The 19,002-nt window shown below is 56.9% G+C and overlaps 2 protein-coding genes across 3 annotated transcripts; one reads left to right on the top strand and one right to left on the bottom strand.

Moving 5' to 3' along the window:
• The first annotated feature begins 1,777 nt into the window (after nt 1–1,777).
• GSK3A (glycogen synthase kinase 3 alpha) lies at nt 1,778–11,216 on the top strand. The gene is made up of 11 exons (XM_044257274.1): nt 1,778–2,094; nt 3,955–4,142; nt 5,526–5,609; nt 5,765–5,875; nt 7,436–7,566; nt 7,662–7,768; nt 8,739–8,836; nt 8,915–9,010; nt 9,380–9,566; nt 9,874–9,966; nt 10,525–11,216. Exons 1-11 carry the CDS (start codon nt 1,812–1,814, stop codon nt 10,596–10,598), a joined length of 1,452 nt encoding a protein of 483 aa, XP_044113209.1. The 5' UTR covers nt 1,778–1,811; the 3' UTR covers nt 10,599–11,216.
• A 2,197-nt stretch (nt 11,217–13,413) lies between these two features.
• Nucleotides 13,414–18,409, bottom strand: ZNF526 (zinc finger protein 526). 2 transcript variants are annotated; one of them, XM_044257272.1, is made up of 4 exons: nt 18,352–18,409; nt 18,091–18,178; nt 16,197–16,296; nt 13,414–16,105 (listed from the first exon to the last, which is right to left on the bottom strand). In XM_044257272.1, exon 4 carries the CDS (start codon nt 16,086–16,088, stop codon nt 14,040–14,042), a length of 2,049 nt encoding a protein of 682 aa, XP_044113207.1. In that variant the 5' UTR covers nt 16,089–16,105; nt 16,197–16,296; nt 18,091–18,178; nt 18,352–18,409; the 3' UTR covers nt 13,414–14,039. The 2 variants fall into 2 exon arrangements, with proteins under 2 accessions (XP_044113207.1, XP_044113206.1); XM_044257271.1 differs by lacking the exon at nt 18,091–18,178.
• Between the last annotated feature and the right edge of the window lie 593 nt (nt 18,410–19,002).

Genomic DNA, 19,002 nt, shown 5'->3' with positions numbered 1-19,002 from the left:
GTCCGAGAAAGCTTTCGCCTTCCGGGCGAGACTGTCTGCAGGCCCCAGCGGGGGCCGGGGAGGGGTAGGGTGTCTTGTGGGTCCGCTGGGAATTGCAGTCAGTCCCAGTGGACGAGACTTTCTTCAGGCTTCAGAAAGGGCAGGACAGTTAGTATGAACAGAGATTCAGATTAAAATTAAGTCTAGAGACTCCATTTCCCATTATTCTACAAGACGGGAGGGGCTGAAGATGATTTCATTCTAGTTCTAAGTATTTCCGGGAGAGAGAGAGAGAGACAGACAGACAAACAGACACACACACACACAGACACACACACACACACGAGTTCCGTTTCCCAGAGTCCTTGGGGGATAGTGTCTTACCCGGTATTAATCGATAAATAGGGCGACCTAGGCCGCGCATAAAACCCGAGGCTACTCTCAACAGCCGGCTTCCTTGTTTGGGGCCTCCTGGATCCTGTAAACTTAGGAAGCGGAGGACGCAAAAGGCTGAAAGGGGATTCAAAACAAATTCTGTCTTCACCCTTTTAAAGCCCGTCTCAGCTTCTTGGTGCAGCCCGCGTTGGCAGAAAAAGCTGGAATGTATTTGAAGCATATTGTTCTGTGAGACCACCGGGAACTTTGTTCCCCAAATTGTTTGTGGGAGAAATTTCCTTCCTGATTTTGGAAACTTGGAACTTGGAATGTTTGGACACCATTTTCTTGCGGCTCCTGATCAATTTTAGCTTTTTCTTGGGGCCTGGGGAGGGGAAGGAGGCGTTGAACACTCTGCAGTCTCCCCCAAGGGACTGATGTCTTTCACCTCTGGCTCACGCTTTCCCAAAAGCACCGATTGAACTTCACTTCCCAGCAAGCCTCTGCAGCCGCGTCTCAGAAAGAAAGGGTCAGCATGCGGGGGGACTATTACTCAACATGCTCAGGCTCCTGGTAGATTTCCTCCCCGTCAAATGGAGAGGCTGCCTTGAACTCCATTTCCCAGAAGACACAAAGGCTCCCTGCAGCAACTACTCTGAAGCCTTGGTGTTGACTACATTTCCCGGCAGGGACTGCGGCCTAGCATAGGAGGGCGGAAGAACGCCGTACCTTCCTATTTTATTTCTTAGCCTATCTCCATAATTGCAGTGTCCTCTTGGGGCTTGGGGAGCACATGGGACTCCATTTCCCGGCATGCTTTGGAAGTCGCGTTACACCTGCAATGCGGTGAGGGCCTGGCGACGACTCCGTTTCCCGACTTGCCTCACGGCCCGATAGCTGCGAATGCACGGGCGCCGACTCAATTTCCCGCAGTGCACCTAGCCCCGATCGGCATACACAGCCAACAGACTAAATGAGCGTCTGGACTCTGTTTCCCGGCATGCATCAGGTCTACAAAGCTCACCGAAAGAGTGGCAGCGACTACCTTTCTGAAACATACCTAGGGCTCGCAGCTGCTGGAGTGTGTGCCTCGGACTCCACTTCCCAAAGTGCTTCAGAGTCCGCCGTCGACACATTCCGGGGACTTATTGCCCAGGACTCTATTTCCTGACGTGCAACGCGACCCGTCATACCCCGCGGTCGACTCTGCGGCCTCTGCAGACTCCATTTCCCGGCGTGCCACGCGGTTCTCTGTGCAGACCGAGGGCGGCGACCGCGGCGCGTAGGGCAGGCGGACTGCATCTCCCGGCGTGCCCCGCGGCGGGCGCTGGGCCGTAGCCGGAGCCGGAGCGGCGCGGCCTGGAAGAGGCCAGAGCCCGGGGGAGGCGGCGGTAGCGGCGGCGGCGGGGGCAGCCCGGGCAGCCCGAGCCCCGCGGCCTGGGCCTGCGCTCGGCGCCATGAGCGGCGGCGCGCCTTCAGGGGGCGGCCCTGGGGGCTCGGGCCGGGCGCGGACCAGCTCGTTCGCGGAGCCAGGCGGCGGCGGCGGCGGCGGCGGTGGCGGTCCCGGGGGCTCGGCCTCCGGCCCGGGCGGCAGCGGCGGTGGGAAGGCGTCAGTCGGAGCTATGGGTGGGGGCGTGGGGGCCTCGAGCTCCGGGGGTGGCCCCAGCGGCAGCGGCGGAGGAGGCAGCGGCGGCCCCGGTGCGGGCACTAGCTTCCCGCCGCCCGGAGTGAAGCTGGGCCGTGAGTATTCGCGGTGTCCGTGGGGGTGGAGATCAGGGTTCCTGAAGGCCTTCAGACGTCGATCTGGTTCTTCCATATGCCCAGAAAGAAGCTCCAGTTCACTGTGCTTCCCGAAGATGGGATCTGAGCTCTCCCCCGCCAGAGAAAGGGATTTGAGGGGTTTCTATCAATTGGGAGTTTAGGATTAGAATTAGTAATCCTCAAAAAAACAGGGGTCACAGGTTCCTGTTCTTCCATTACCGAGGTCTTGGATCCTTGAACCTCAAAAACAGGAATCTGATGTTGCCATCCATTAGACAACAGCATCAGGAGTCGTCGTCGCTTGCAAATGGGGCTAGAGAGTTATTGTTCCCAAAAAGAATAAGATCATCACCCCAAAAGAGGGGGATCCGAATTTGCTCCCCCTTAGGAGATGGGGCTTTGGAGTGAATATCACACAGAAACGGATTTGGGCTTTCTCTGTCTCCGAAAGATAGGGTCAAGGCTTCCCAAACCTGGTACCCAGGTAGTCTTTGATTTTAAAGCACAAGACCTGTTACCATCACGCATCTGTAACAGGTAGAACTGTATTCCCCAATGGTAGAAATTAATGGTTGCTGTTTCTTACAAAAAAGGACAAACTGGGAATCAGTGCATCCTGCAGATCAAGTCCATAGTCACTTTTCCAAATGCTTGGCTTGGGGTGCCTGGCCAGTCCAGTCGGTAGAGTATACAACTCTTGGTCTTGGGATCATGAGTTCAAGGCCCATGTTGGGGGTAGAATTTATTAAAAACAAGCCAACCAAAAAAACTTGTCATGGTGGGTCTGTTTCCACAAAAATGGAACAGAGTCAGGGAGGATCGTAGTTCCCCATAGACTGTGGATCTGAGGTTAAACCCCTTTCGTTATTGAGGTATGGTGTCATTGGTTCTGGATGAATAGCTATGTAGGATAATCTCCTTCCAAAAGAAGGTGTCATTGGCCCCTCAAAACGAATTTGATTTCAAACGAACTGATGAAAGTGTCCCCAAAGAAAAGGGATCACTCTTCCCTAAGAATGCCATAAAAGTTTGCTGCTGTCTAGAGAATGGAACTGGAAATTGCAACTTTCTTTCGGAGGACTGAGACCTGGATAGCCCCTTCTTAACAGAGGTCAGGTTCACCATTCCCATCACTTAGTACTTGTCCGTTGGGGACCACCCAAATACATGAAGGGTTCTAGGGCTCTGGACACAGATGAACACCAGATGAAGAGGTCAGGTTAGCACCTTTTCTAGCCCTGAAATATTTGGGGAAGTGAGAGTCCTGGCACTGGCACTCCTACCTGAAGGGGTCCTTTCTGCCACCAAAACCCAGTGGCAGTTACTGGTTGTACCAAGGAGTACTTAGACGTCACTATCCCCAGGCTGTCAGAAGGGCTAGTGCTTTCCTAAAGAAAAAGTACCTCAGGGTTACTGTTCCGGTAAGTGGAAGAGATTGGGTCAGGCTTTCCCCAGTCAGGAGGGGCCCCAGCAGGCAGTAAGCTCAGAGCAGACAGAGTCAACCTGTAGACATGTGAGGGTGCCCTCAAACCAAAAGGAACCAGTGATTTACTGCTTACTGGAGGTAGAAATTACCATTTATCAACACTTGAAGGGCAAGAGGTTTAGTTGTCCATGGCCTCCCACATGAGAAGAGGCAGGATTTAGGGTTCCCTGAAGGGAAGAGGAGAAAGGGCGCCTAGAGGCATCCAACACACACCTTTGCTCAAAGACAAGGAAGGGAAAAGGAGGCCCCCAGTGAGCATCCTATAGTGATGTCCCCTCCCTCCCACAGCCCTGTGATTGGGTGGTGGCAAGAAAGGGAAGGTCAGTGGATCGTGTATCCCCTTTGTTCCCCAGGTGACAGCGGGAAGGTGACCACAGTGGTAGCCACTCTAGGCCAAGGCCCGGAGCGCTCCCAGGAGGTGGCTTACACAGACATCAAAGTGATTGGCAATGGCTCGTTTGGGGTGGTGTACCAGGCACGGCTGGCTGAGACCAGGGAACTGGTGGCCATCAAGAAGGTTCTCCAGGACAAGAGGTTCAAGGTAGCTTGGGGCACATGGGGACAAGGAAGTGTGACCCGGCATGATGGGCGAGAGGGCCCTAGTGAGAGTACTAAACTTGGGTTTCCACAGGGATCTGAACATGGGCCAGAGAAGGGAAGCAGAAGGGCATGAATTGTGTGGAAGATGGGAGTGTGGGTTTAGAGAGAGCCCAGAGCTGATGTTTATTGGGCTCTGGGTTGGTGTGAATTGCTTTGTAGGCAAGTTCTTGTTTAATTCACATGAAGATTCTTGGAGGGTAGGTATTGGTGTGTTATTAAGACCGAGAGTCGGATAAGAGAATTGACTTGCGGCAAGACGAAACTCTGGCTTGTCTGATTCTAAAGCCTCCAACCTTACGCATTAAGTTACCCTTCTGCACAGAGGAGAAGGAAGCTGGTAGAGGTGATGAGTGTGTTTGTGAAGGTCGTGCTCTGACCCAGGTGCCTGGCAAGTGTGGGGTGAAATCCAGCCAGCCAGACCATGTGGCTGGGTTTGGGGCTCTGTCCCCCTGAGGAAGGGGTGCCCTTTCCTCCTCATACAGCTGTGCCCTGTAACCTAGTGGAGGTCCAGGGAACAAGGAGCAGATGGAAGAGGTAGAAGTTGAGGGCCACTTGGCATTGCAAGGACTGGTGTTTTGGAGCTGAGGCCATTCTGGACATAAAGGACCTGAGCCTAACCTGGAGGGAACCAGATCAGGGCCTGGTGTTAGCAGTGAGAACCCTTGGGGAGGAGGATCTCCAGAATGTGGCTCAGAATTTGATTAGTGTTGAGGCCTGGAAGTGAGAGGGATCTGAGGGCAGGAGTTCCAGGGGCAGAACTTAGGGGAACGGAGAACAGTGAAGAGACCAAGACTCTGTCTCGGAGAAGAGGCTGAGACCAGATCCCCTTTCGGAAGATGAAAAGTCTGGAGCCTGGGACTCAGGATCCAAGTCAGGGTTTAAGGACCCGGATGTCTCTAGGGAAAGCAGTAGAGAGGACTGGAGACTGGGGTGAATTGGGTGGGGAGTACTCATCTTTTGTCACTTGGGTCTTGTGTGGCCACATCATTTGATTATTCAAGATAAGCTGGAAAACTGAATTTATAGGTGAAGCCATTTGATTTTCAAAGGTTAGCAATAAATTGGAGATTTTTGGATGGTGGGCTGAAAAAAACTCACCTGTAGGTTGGGTTTAGCCCATAGGCCTCCAGCCTGCGTGCGGGGAGAATGGGTTGGGGTGAGGGATTAGGGGGTGCCCCAGAGGGGCCCTGGAGCTGGGATGCAAGGAGTCGGTGTGTGGCTCTGTTGGCAGGGGTGGAGGAGCAGGGCTGTGGCGAGGGGCACCAGAGGTGGGGAGGCAGGGAGAGTTGGCTGTTGTCTGAGGCACTTTCCCTTTGCCCCCAAGAACCGAGAGCTGCAGATTATGCGTAAGCTGGACCACTGCAATATCGTGAGGCTGAGATACTTCTTCTACTCCAGTGGGGAGAAGGTGAGACCTTGGCTGTGTGGGGATGTCCTCCACCCCTGCTCCTGTTTGCCTTTCCTATGACTGCCAGTCCTTCCCCCGTTATCCCCCATGAGCCTTCCCTCCCCTTCCCCGCCCGTTCTTTGCAGTGCCTCAAACCTCTCCTTTGCTCTCTGCAGAAAGACGAGCTTTATCTAAATCTGGTGCTGGAATACGTGCCCGAGACAGTATACCGGGTGGCCCGCCATTTCACCAAGGCCAAGTTGACCATCCCTATCATCTATGTCAAGGTGGGTAGTCAGGCAGGCCAGCCAGCTTTTGGGACCGGGGCTTACTGTCCCAAGACAGTAAGGGGCCCTTACTGTCCCAAGACCAGGGGCCCTGGATCTTCCTGTCTTCTGTGGCTTCCCTTCTCCAAATTGATGTTGCTTTCTGGAGCCCTTGAGTTCTCTGTCCTTGTCTCCATAACTGTCATAGAGCTTGCCCAAGGCGGGGCAGGCCCCCCTCGGGCCTGACCACATCAGGGAGGCAGGCTGATCGGGGTCTGGTGAGACTGCAGGGTACCTGGTTGGGTCCCCGCTGGGAGCCCAGGGGCACCAGCGGTGTTGGTGGAGTTAGCGCAGAGCCTGACAATGCCAAGGGAGAGAGGTCAAGTCCTGGCCTTTGGATCCTTGGCAGAGGGGGTGTGAGAAGGAGGCAGGGCTGGAGGAAAGCCTGTGTCTTCATTGCTGTGCAGGCTCATTCCCCAGGGCCTGGTGCTGGATCCTGCGTGTTACAATCCCTCAGCAGGTGTTTGAATGAATGGATGAGTGAATCAGTGAGCTGAGGGCTGATGTGGAGAGCAGAGGCTGCAGCAGCCTTCTGCACAGGGAGGAAGCGGGTGGGTTCAAGTTTGATGAAGGTTGTTCCTCCTGCCGGCCTTAAGAACCCTGACCCCATATGGGCCACAGAGCCCTACTGGTTGTGGTGTTGGGAGACCATGCCTCCTGGGAGGGGAGCCCTCTGGTTTGGTGAGTCTGTGTTGTGGCTGCCTGTGTGCTGGATCCAGCACTGAGCAATTTCAGAAGGCCAGTTGACGGAGACCCAGGCTTTGCTCCGGAAGAGCTCTCAGTTTAGCCCGAGTGGACAGCTGTTGTCACAAAGAACTGTAGATGACTAGCAACTGCCGTACTAGAAGGAGTACAGGGAATTCTGGAAACAGGCCCCCAGGCCTGCCTGCATTGGGGGTAAGAAGGATCAAGGAAGGCTTCTGGGAGCCCATGAGGGGTAGGGTGAAGAGCTGGCATCTGTAGCCAAGGGCAGCGAGAACAGGAGGAGGGGGGCCCAGGAAGCTGGCCTGCGCAGTTACTCCATGCCGGGCACTGGTCTAGGCCCTGGGAGACGCGGCGGTGACGAACACCCCAAGATCCCTGCTCTCTTGGCACTTTCGTTCTAATCAGTGGGAGGCAGAGTGGCAGGAAAATCCAGCTGGAGAGAGACTAGCCTGTGGGTGGTTTGACTGGCAGGCGGAGGACGCTGAGCCCTTCCTATAGCCAGTGGTTGTGGAGCTGAGAGACTGGCTCCCACAAGGCCTTCCCGCCGTCCGAGTCTCTTTATCAGGCTTCTGAGGTGTGTGGCTGAGGCGGTATTCTCAAAGTGGGGAGCAGCAGCAACCTGGGAGGGCATGTCGCAAATGCCACACCCCGAACTTTCAGAATCAGACCCTCTGGGAGCGGGACTCAGGGGTCCCTGTTTAAACAAGTCCTCTGAGTGATTTATACTAACGCTTGAAGACCCAGGGGTAGCACGCATGGGGCGGGGTGTGTATGTGTGGCCCGGCTGCAGCTGCCCTGTCCCCTGCCCCCTGCCAGGTGTACATGTACCAGCTCTTCCGGAGCTTGGCCTACATCCACTCCCAGGGGGTGTGTCACCGTGACATCAAGCCCCAGAACCTGCTGGTGGACCCCGACACTGCTGTCCTCAAGCTCTGCGATTTTGGCAGGTGGGCCTGACCTGGGGTGCACTGAGTGGCTGAAGGGGCGATGGGGGGACGCCAACCCTCACCTTCTGTTTACTCCTGGCCCTCTCTTTCCACAGTGCAAAGCAGTTGGTGCGGGGGGAGCCCAACGTCTCCTACATCTGCTCTCGCTACTACCGGGCCCCGGAGCTGATCTTCGGAGCCACCGATTACACCTCGTCCATTGGTCAGCTTTGCGGGGTTGGGGGGGCAGGGAGTGGCCGGCTGGCGGCTTGCCTTCTTTCTGTGGGCTGTCTGCCGCCCTCTGTGATACAAGCTTAACCTGTGTTCTTTTATCCAGTCCTCACAAACTTTGGAGGGCGGTGTTGGTGTCTGCTCGTTGCACAGATGAGCAGTCTGAGGCTGAGAGCGGGGAGGCCACCTGCCTGCACTCGCACTGCTGGGGTTGGGCACGGCTGGGCAGGGCTGGGCTTTGAAAGTTGACCTGACTCCAGAGTCCACTCCGGCTCCGGAACCTCTCAGTCAGCCTTCCCTTCTTGGCCTAGGGGGGAGGGGCTGGTGGGGGAGGAGCTGCCTGTGACCTTGGAGGCCAGGAGTACCAGCTGGAGGGTGTGACTTGCCCACCGGGGGCCTCCGGGACCTTCCCCATTGGTGGGGATGACAGTGCTACCTTTCCAGGCTTGAGGAGAGGGGGTGAAAGGGTTGGGAGAGAACATCCCTCAGCAATGTAAAGAAACTGTGTGGTCCTTAGGGGTGAACTTGTGCCTTGGGGGCCAAGGTACATACCAGGGAGGGGGCAAGACTGCCTGCCTATAGCTGTTCCCGCGGGCAGGATGGAGTCTAGGCCTAGGACTTGAGCCTTGAGCTTCTTGAGACCCCAAGAACACAGAAGCCTGTTAGAGGTCCGTTGGGCTACCTGGAGGCTAGAGGCACAGCAGGGACTTCCTGGGGTTCCTGCTGGAGAGAGACAATGAAGGCGGCAAGCACAGGCCGCACAGTGTGGCGTGGCCAGGTGGACCTGGAGGTTCAGCAGCAGGCTCCCGTGTCCCTAAACTGTAGGACCTTGAGCAGGGTGCTTCCTCTCGGTGCCAAGAAAATGGGGCTCCCTCCTGGCACTCTCAGGATGACTGTGGGGGAGATAAGCCTTTGTGAGGGGCTGGGTGGGCAGTCTTGACCCTCCCTGCATTCCCCTCCAGATGTGTGGTCAGCTGGCTGCGTTCTGGCCGAGCTCCTCCTGGGCCAGCCCATCTTCCCTGGGGACAGTGGGGTAGACCAGCTGGTGGAGATCATCAAGGTGAGGGTGCAGTGGGGTGGGCAGGGATTGGGGCTGAGGGATAGGGGCTTTGGCTCAGAGCCCTCCCTCCCTCTCCAGGTGCTGGGAACACCAACCCGGGAACAGATCCGAGAGATGAACCCCAACTACACGGAGTTCAAGTTTCCCCAGATTAAAGCTCATCCCTGGACAAAGGTGGGGCAGGGCTGGGGGCTCAGGCAGCATGGCCGAGGTCCCCTTTGGAGGCCAGCTGGTCTGGGGACCTGGCTGTAGAGTCTTGGCTGTAGGGCTTGGGAGTGGGTCCGTAACTCATCAGATTTCAAAGTTCACGGCATCTTCCATCCTCCGGAAGTTGAGGGTCCACGGTGAGTTTGAGAGTGCCATTTCTCTGCTGGTGAAACAGGCTCTCTGCAGGGCCTGTCCAATGGTGGGACCCATGTGAGCTGCTCACCCGAAGGAACGTGGCTTCCCCTCAGTAGCTCTGCCTTGTTTGGAAAGTGGGGGTGCAGGAGTCCACAGGGCCTGGGCGGCTCACCCTCCTGACCACCGTCCCCTCCCCTTAAGGTGTTCAAATCTCGAACGCCGCCGGAGGCCATTGCACTCTGCTCTAGCCTGCTGGAGTACACACCGTCCTCAAGGCTCTCCCCTCTGGAAGCCTGCGCCCACAGCTTCTTTGATGAACTGCGATGTCATGGAACCCAGCTCCCCAACAACCGCCCGCTTCCCCCCCTCTTCAACTTTAGTCCTGGAGGTGAGGGCACAGCTTGGGATGCGGGGAACCAGAAGGGCAGGCAAAGGTTGTGGAAGGGGGCTTGGTGTTTAAGATAGGAGTGGGATACTGGGGTTGGGGGTGCTCAGGAGATGCCCCCAATACAGGAGACCTGAAGTGGCTTCACCCGTGCTGGGCCCCTTCCAGTTTGTCACTGAAAGTGTTCAGTGGTTACACGTCCGTTGTCCTTGCCAAGAGCTGGGTCCCTACCTGGGGTGGCCCTTTTCAGCCTCGACCTGGTCTCCCAACACCCTGCGTCCTGACTGGGCATGTCCATTCCTGTTTCTAGAACTCTCCATCCAACCATCTCTCAATGCCATTCTCATCCCTCCTCACTTGAGGTCCCCAGCGGGCACTGCCACCCTCACTCCATCCTCACAAGGTAAGTCGGAGGCCCTCTTTGCAGATGAAGGCCTTCCTCAGCCTGGGAGGCTGGTGTGTTGCCACAGCCCCCGAGTTCCCTGCATGGGTATGGGAATTGTTGATGTTTGAGTGCGCATGTGCAGACAGCCACCTTTTTGGGGCCAGATTGCCCATATTTGTGTTGAAGTGCTAACTGGAAAACCAAAGATATATGTTTGGCTTGGACAAACAAAAAGTTAAATTTGTTGTCCACATTTAAAAATTGAGGCCATTGCATGTACAAACTCAGATTTCCTGTGTCTCTTGGGAAAGAAAATCCAAGTGGGCAGCAGTGGGCCTACCTTTCCTCAGGGCAGTGCTGTGAGTCGGGGCCAAGTTCTAAGTGCCCTCTTTCCTGTGAGGCTCAACTCTCTGGTGAGTCACTCAGTGACCAGCCTGGCCCTTGGGCATTTGAGTATGTGGAGCTGGACCTAAAGCAGCAGTTGTCCGTTTCTGATGTAGCTTCTCCCACCAGGGTCCTGCTCTTGGGTGGGAGGTCTGAGGCGCCAAGGGTAACTGTCTTTTTCCTCCCCCTCAGCTTTAAGTGAGGCTCAGACCGGCTCGGACTGGCAGACACCCGACGCCACAGCTCCCCTCACCAACTCTTCCTGAGGGCCCCACCAAACTACCCTTCCATCGGGGAGCCCCCAGTGGGGCTGGGAAGGAGGGCCATAGCCCATCAAGCTCCTGACCTGGCTGGGCCCCTAGACTAGAGGGCAGAGGTAAATGAGTCCCTGTCCCTACCTCCAGGCCCTCCCTCACCAGCCTCACCCTGTGGTGGGCTTTTTAAGAGGATTTTAACTGGTTGTGGGGAGGGCAGAGAAGGAAGGACAGGGGGTTGGAGGCATGAGGACCTCCTACCCCCTTGGCCCCCTCCCCTCTTCCCAGGCCTGCACTCCTCCAATCCCTCCTCCCTTCCTGTGTCCCTTGTAAATAGAACCAGACCAGCCTGTCTATTCCTCTTCCCTTCCCTGGTCCCCCCGGGTGTAAATAGATTGTTATAATTTTTTTCTTAAAGAAAACGTCGATTCACACCGTCCAACCTGGCCCATCCCCCTTCTACAGCTGTGTTCCCCTTCCTGTCCTCTGCCCCTAAGGTCTCCTCCCTCCTCTCCCCACCCTGGAGGGCCGAGGGGGTGGGGGTTGGGGAGCTCTTGATGTCTTAGTTTCCACAGTAAGGTTTGCCTGTGTACAGACCTCCGTTCAATAAATTATTGGCATGAAAACCTGCTTCCTGTCTGGCTACCTTGTTTCCACAGAGGTGAGGGAGGTGCCTGAGGAACTGTGCTGGGACAGGACCTCTCAGGCAGGGAACTGCGGAGACTGAAGCCAGGCTGGGCTGCCAGAAGCCTGAGTCCCAAGTCCCGGCCTGGGCTCACGTGCCCAGCCTCCCCTGGCCTCAGCTCTCCTTCACACGTGTGGGGATGACCAGTCTGGTTCACCTACTGTAGAGGCCTCGGGGAAGCCAGCCTCATGGACCCCACCATCATCCTCTTCTGCCTCAGGAGGGAGGCAGGCACTGTCCTCCCCAGGTGATAGCTGAGAGAACGGGGGATCCAGGGTCAAGGCCACAGGATAGAGGTGGGAGAATTCAGACTTGACAGATGGCTGTGTCCCACAGCCCGAACTAACTGCTGCTTCACAGGACACCGGATGCGTGGTCACTCAGGCCAAAATAGCCTGGATGTAGACTCTTAGTGGGCACGGATGGGGCAGAGATGTGGTCCCTGAACGCTAACAGCTCTGCTAGCTTTCAAATAGGGCACACACCTGGCCCCCATCTGGGGAAGCTGGAAGTGACAAGCCTGGGAAGGTTGATGCAGAGAACCTGGCTGCTTCCACTTGCTTCAAAAACATGATGGGCCAGACAGGGGGTCACAGGCAGAGGGCAATGGCAGCTCCTTCATGTGGTGCCAATGGGGGATGTGAGGGCAGGAGGCCCCACAAGTGAGGTGGGGGCCTGAGGAGGAGCAACTGGTATGTCCTCCACTGGACTTGGATTGCGAACAAGAAGGAGTTTGTTGCTTTAAGTAAACTCTGTCCTGTGGGGGTGGGGTGGCTTGAACTCAAGACTCTGAGATCAAGAGTTGCATGCTCTACTGACTGAGCCAGCCAGGGGCCCAGAAAGAGAAATTTGAACATGTCCCAAGAGGTCAGGGACTGTTGCTGTGGCATCTGGACTCCAGTCTGCTTAGGTCAGCCCCAGGGGCATCTGTATACTGCCCAGAACAATCCCTGCTCATCCCTGCTCAACACCCTCTGGGTATCACCTTGTTTGTAAGACGAATATGCAGAGCAAGCAGGCCAGAGGGGAGCAGGGCTGGTCCCCCACCTCCCTGCTGCTCATGTCTGTTCAGCCGCTAGGTCACTGAGGGGGTCCCTTCCCCTCCTCCCACTCCTCTGGTCCTGTCCTTTTCCTTTTAGACCAACTTCCACCTCCCCCTTGCTCCACCCTCATGCCGGGGAGGCAGAAGCCCCACTTTTGACCCCCCACAACCCTACTGGGGCATGCCTTCCTGGCTTTCCCAGGTCTGGGCCTGCCTCCCTCCCAGACAACCTTCAGCCACAGCCCCCCACTGCCTGAACGCCTCAGTCTGCAGAGGCTGGCGGAATCTCACCAAAGGGACCTGCTTTAACTCCTCTACTTCCATTTAAAGAAAGGAGTGCCACCTTAGGGAACCTCTGAAAAGGCTGGGGATCCCTTCCTGTTTCTAAGACCTTTGATCTTCCGAGGCCCCAATAAACCACCTGCTCTGTGATACCGGCTCATTTTTCCTCCAGGTGTAGCAAATCCTCCTGAGTACTGCTCTGAACCTCCCCCCACCCCACCCCCCTCGCTGCCCCTACCTGTCTCAGGTCAAATTCCCTCAACCGTACTGGTTACGGAGATGGGCTGAACAGTCCCCCTGGATTCAAATCTCCGTGATACTGCTGCCTCATGTGAGACCTTGGGCCAGTCTCTGCCCATTTTCTCGTAAAACAGGGCTAGTGCAGAGATCGCCTCACGGGCCCTCCGGGTCATAATCCTCGTACATGGCTAGCTGCAGTGCCTGCCACAGCTAGGCAGTCATGTTTGCTGTCACTGTAGCTGTGAATAACTGGACAGTCTCCAAGTATACCAAGAACTCACCCTCTTTGCAGTGCTGTCTGCCTGCTACATTCTCTTCCTCTTTTGTTAGCAGATTCCTAATTTTTCCTCAAGGACTACTTCCTCTTGGCCAGGGTGGGGAAGGTGGGGGCAGTCTTCCCTGCTCTGGGATCCCACCTTCCCTGCACATTCCCATCACAGCCCTGAGGATCACAGAGCTGAGATCTGCCTCCTCCCCAGGGGCAGGGCAGAGGCCTGATTCCTCTCCCGCCCCAGCCTTGCCCAGCACGTGCGAGGGAGGCCTGAGGACTCCCAGGCTGAATGAATCAATGAGACACATTCAAGAGAGCAAGGCTGTCTGTACTTGAGTGTTCCTCCTACCCCACTGTGCACCACCTGGGGTAGAGCCTGGCTCCAAGTCATTGCTGGGGCTCCGGCATCACCTGGCCCGTAGCAGAGTACCTGGGTACCTAGAGATTTCCTGCCACACTGTCAAAAGTGAGCTTAAGGAAGCCCAAAGAAACCAAGTACCTTTCTCCACCAGGCAGAGCCAAGACCCGGGAGCCCAGGGTCCAGGGGAGGGGAGGAGAGGGCTTGGGGACAAGCGAGGGCCTGAAGAGGTATATGACAGTGCCCAACACCGAAGTGGCACGTACTCGGGGCTCAGGAAAGGTAACCTGACGTAGCTGGGCACCAGGGTGAGGGAAGCAGAGCGCAGAGCCCTGGCGAGCCCCGTGATGGGTTGCGGGTGGGGTGCCCTGAGCCAGATCACATCAGGCCTCAGAACTTCAATTTCCCCATAGGCAGAGAAAAGTGGCAAGACACACCTGGGCAGGGCTCTTGTGAGGAGTCAGTGGCTAAGAGGCCAGGGTGGATGCTGGCACCCTTGTAGGGTGGGGGTGTCTCCGTGCTCCCCAGAGAGGCCCACAACTGCTGTGGCAACCCAGCTTTTTCCCTGTGGCTCCTCAGCTGCGGCCCACAAAGGCCGTGTCCAGCTGCAAGAGCCCGCTGGCCTCCCCGGCCCCCAGAGCGGCCTGGCACAGCTGCAGTGTGTCCTCAAGCGCCAGCGGCTGGGATGTCTCGATGATGGCAATGGTCTCCCCGAGCTCGGTGCACATGATAGTCTGCTGAGGCTCAGGGGGTGGGGGCGGGGCTGGCGGCGGGGCTGGTGGGGGCGGCAGAGGGGGGCCAGGCCTGGCGCGGGAGTGGACACGCTGGTGCAGCCGCAGGCCGGCCAGGGCATGGAACCAGCGGCCGCAGGTGCCGCAGTAGTAGGGGCTCTTGTTGTACAGGCCAGTGATGGGCAGGCGGGGTGCGCGGGCAAAGGCCACAGGCCGCAAGTGCAGCCGCCGGTGCTGCTGCAGGTTGGAACTCTGTGTGAAGCGCTTGCCGCAGTCCAGGCACTGGTAGGGCCGCACACCTGTGTGGGTCAGCTGGTGGCGGCTTAGGTTGGCCAGGGAGGCGAATGTCTTGCCGCATGAATGGCACTGGAAGGGCCTCTCGCCCGTGTGTGTCCGCAGGTGGTTGCGCACATGGACCAGCTTCTTGAAGCCCTTGCCGCAGACACCGCAGCGGTGCCGCCGCTCGGGTGGCCCGTGCACAGCGCGCCGGTGCCGGGAGAGCCGGGAGGCAGAGGCGAAGGACTTGGAGCATTGTGGGCAGGGCAGCTGAGCGGGCAGCGCGGGTGGCGGGGGCAGGGGCGCGGGATCAGCGGGTGCAGGGGAGGCTGCTGCTGTGGCCGCCGCTGATGGGGGCGCCCCACTCTTGCCTGCATGTGTGCGCCGATGGTAGAGGAACTTGGTCATGTTGCTGAATGTCTTGCCACAGCGGCAGCGATGCAAGGGGTTGGCGGTGTGGGCCCGCCGGTGTGCCACCAGCGTGAGCTCCGTGCCAAAGCCGCGGCCGCAGTCCACGCAGAGGTAGCGTGCTTCGCCGCGGTGCAGTCGCAGGTGTTGCTCCAGGGAGGCGGCTTTCTTAAAGACCTTGGAGCAGGTGGTACACTCGTGCGTGCCCCCGACGTGGGCCCGCCCATGAGCCAGCAGCCGGTTGGCCGAGCTGAAGCTGCGCTGGCACTGGCCGCAGTGGAAGGGCTGGGCCCCCGGTCCCGGGCCTCGGGAGGCCCGCCGATGTCGCCGGCGCACCTCAGCGGAGGCCCAGCGTTGGGGACAATCCCCACAGCCCTGGGCCTGGCCAGCTGGGGACCCATCACCTCCCACAGCATCATCACTGACCTCTGCCACCACCTCCTCTTCCTCCTCAGTGTCTTCCTCATTGTCTTCCTCGTCATCTGCCTCCTCCTCTAGCCCATTACGCTCTTCCTTCTCTAGGGAGTCAAAGTGGGTGCCCTGATGCTCCAAGAACTCCTCGGGAGTGGCACAGAGGGTAGAGCACTCAGGACACTCGTAGGGCTCCATCTTAACTTCGGGTGGAGCTGGGGGTGGAGGGGGTGGTGTTGGCGGGGACAGTGGGGGCGGCCCTGGCAGCTCGCCAGCCGCAGCAGAAAGGTGCTGGGCCTTGCGATGGGCCACCCACAGCTCAGGTGAGGGGAAGAGCTCCTGGCAGTCCCCACACTGGTACTGGATCTGGCTTGCAGACTCCCGGAGGTGGGCGTCCTGGTGGGCCAGGAGTTCGCCGGGGGACATGATGAGCTGGCTGCATTCTCCACACTGGAAAGGCCCATCCTCGGTCCCTGCCATGAGCTCCGGATCCAGGCCAGGATCGTGGGTGGCCAAGGCCTCGTCTTCAGCAATGGTGGGCACGTGCTGCTCCTGGTGTGAGAGGACTTCTTCTAGCGTGTTGTAGAGGCTGCCACACTCAGAGCACATGAACTTGTGATGTTGGAAGAAAAGGGATGAGGCCAGGGCCTCCCCTGGTGTCATCTCGGTCACCTCTGCTGACATCCCTGACATCTCCGTCAACTCCCCGAACATCGGTGTTGACATCTCCACTGCCCCTGGAGACATCTGTGCGGGTAGCTCAGCAACCTCAGCCACCTCGGCTGCCACCTTCGCCATGCTGGGGAGGACAGTGTCTGGAGAAAGATGGCAGAGCTGGTGAGATGTCAGGAACCAAGGAGGATGGGGGCGCGGCTCAGGATCTTCCCGGCTCGTCCCCTCACTCACCAGCCTTTATCACTCAGCAAGCCTGGATCCAGTGCTGGTACCTTAGTTTTCAATGATCATGAGACTCAGAAGTGCACACAGGCCCCATGGTGCCAGACACCTGTAAGACAGTGAAAGGTCCCCTTCAGTCTGGCCTCTGATGTTATTATCTCTCCCTTCCCAGAGGGCCACTTGCACCCTTTCTAAGAACACATGTCTCATTATGCCTCTTGACCTTTGCCTGGTTGGTTTCCTCATTGGGCACCCCCTTTCCTCCTACTGTAAGGACACACAGAGACACAGCAAAGAGTTCAAGAGCACAGGCTTCTGGACCAGATTGCCCTTGACTTGAATCTGAGTTCCAGCTCTTACTTCCTCTCTCTGATGCTATTTTGTCACCAAGGATGACCAGGAAGACCCTGGTACCTGAGAAAGGTCAGACAGAATCTTGACTCATAGTTCTCCAGAAATGTTCCTGAACCCGAAGTCTTCCCTGTTGCTATTCCTTCTGCCAAGAAAATTCTCTCCTTTTCTGGTCTAGCAAAACCCTACTCAGCATTTCATTTGTGAAGCCTTTTCTGACAATCTCTCTATATCCTCAGAGGGATGTCCACTCCTGCCTCCTTGGAGTTCCTATGGCAATCTGTGCCACCTCTATAAAAGCCAATGTCACCCACCTAGGATACAGTCTGTGCTTCTCTCCAGACTGAGCATGTAGGCACAGCAGGGCTGATTCACTGTAGGGGCTGATGTCACCCAAAAACCCATGGACCTGGGATGGGCATTTTTAACTTCTGAACTTCGCTCTCCATGCCCCCATCTCCCTTTCTACGTGTGTGGGGTCAACACAACCCTGGCCTCTGAGCTTCAGCAAGTGGCAGCAACCCTCACAGCTGAGTTTCTGAATCCAACCTCCACTGTCTCCATCTCTTGTTTAACTCATTTGTTAGTGCCAGAGGTTAGGCAAAGTTCCTCATATTAAGGTCCCAGAGAGTAGGGAAGTTAGTGTCTTCATAACTGATGTACTTCCAGCACCAGGAACAGTGATTAGCCCACAACAGGTACTCAGTAGATACTCTGTGAATGAATGGTACCCGCTCCAGGAAGTGAGGCATGAGAGTCTAACTCTCCCTGTGCCCATTCCACGTCTCGCAACAGACCAATGCTCCCAATGGACCGTGTACTCCCACGGTGACACAGCCCAGCACATGATCCTGTTGTTGTTGTTTTTTTTTTTAAGATTTTATTTATTTACTTGACAGACAGAGATCACAAGTAGGCAGAGAGGCAGAGAGAGGAGGAAGCAGGCTCCCCGCTGAGCAGAGAGCCCAATGTGGGGCTCCATCCCAGGACTCTGGGATCATGACCTGAGCCAAAAGCAGAGGCTTAACCCACTGAGCCACCCAGGCGCCCCATGATCCTGTTTTTTTAGCAGCTGCCCAATAAGGGCTCCTCGAATAAATGATTCACTAAAAGCCCAGGAGTCACTTTTTGTTAACTACCTACTACAACTCCCTCACCAGTATTTGAGTTGCCAGGGTCCTGCACACAACAGCCACCCAATAAAGAATCTTCCGGGAAGAAGTCAGCCCGGAGCCCTAGAGTTCAGTTTTTCCTTGTTTACAGCCACACTCCAAACACAACTCCCATGGGGTGAGGCCCAAAGCCTGCTTTAAGGCTAACGCCAAGTAGGCACCCAGTAAATGTCCCTCTGGAAGGAGGCCCAAGCAATCTAAAACTCAGATTTTTAGTCTACATTCCTCCTTTCTCAATTGCTGGACAGTGTAGTATTGGTGGGGAGGAGATAGGGGCTTTTCGCACAGGAGATCAGTTAAGTCCTTCCAGGAAAGAACCCAGCGGGAGCCTGGAAGTTCAACTTTTCCGCTACACGTCCCTGTTCATCGACCAGACTTACCAGCTCCGCTGCGGGAGAGCACCCTGCAGGGGTGGGGGCCTTGGGCTCCAGGGTAGGGTCCTGCACGCCGCACGGTGAACTCAATGCTCTAGGGCACACAGGAAGGAGCACTCTCTCCTTCCACTCCACGCCGCTCCCGCCCTAGCGCAGGCCCCAAGGCTCTAGGTCCCCTCTCCCTCCCCCGGTGTCCACTTCGTTCTCCCTCCGCCCTCTCCCGACGCCCAGCGCTCCCGTCCCCCGCCCACCCCGCGGCGCCCTCACCCGTCTCGCCAGCCTCCTGCATCCCCCGCCGCTCTTGAAACAGACCCACTCTGCTCCAGGCGTGCGGGACCCCTCACTATCCACGCCTCCCATTGGGCGGTGCCCTTACCCGTGGTAGCCAATTAGAGGCGGCAGCGAAGGGCACGCGCCCTTGCGCCTGCGTGGTGACGTTCAGGCGGGGCTCGCCGAGTTTCTCCACGCACACAACTGTGCCCTGTGGGCGGAGTTGGGGGGGGCGGCTCAGAAAAGCGCCTGCGCAGTTCTCTTGGGCTAGTTTGCCAAAAATCAGAGTTTAAGTGGTGAGAAGTGGGCATCATTGGAAAGCGAGGGCGTATGGAATGAACTGGATCTCGGGAGACCTTGACAGAGGTGATATTTCGTAGCCGAAGAGGCTGAGCATCACTGAGAGCATAGATTTGACGCCAGACACACTTGGGGTAACTCTCTCAGGGCCTCACTCTTACTTCTCTGTAAAATGGGCTTGAATCACATACACCTCAAAGACTGTTGAGGGGATTGAATGAAATCAAACACATGAAAGCGCTCAGCGCAGGGCCCAATACACCGCGACGCTCACTATAACCCATCTAACATGGATGGAGTCCTTCCCAGTTGGTAAAACCGCTTTCCCTTCCCTCCCACTCTTCAATT

The sequence above is a fragment of the Neovison vison genome, chromosome 7, assembly GCF_020171115.1.
Source record: "Neovison vison isolate M4711 chromosome 7, ASM_NN_V1, whole genome shotgun sequence".
NCBI lineage: Eukaryota > Metazoa > Chordata > Mammalia > Carnivora > Mustelidae > Neogale > Neogale vison.
The sequence above is the reverse complement of the archived record's forward strand: the minus strand, read 5'-3'. Positions and strand labels throughout refer to the sequence as shown.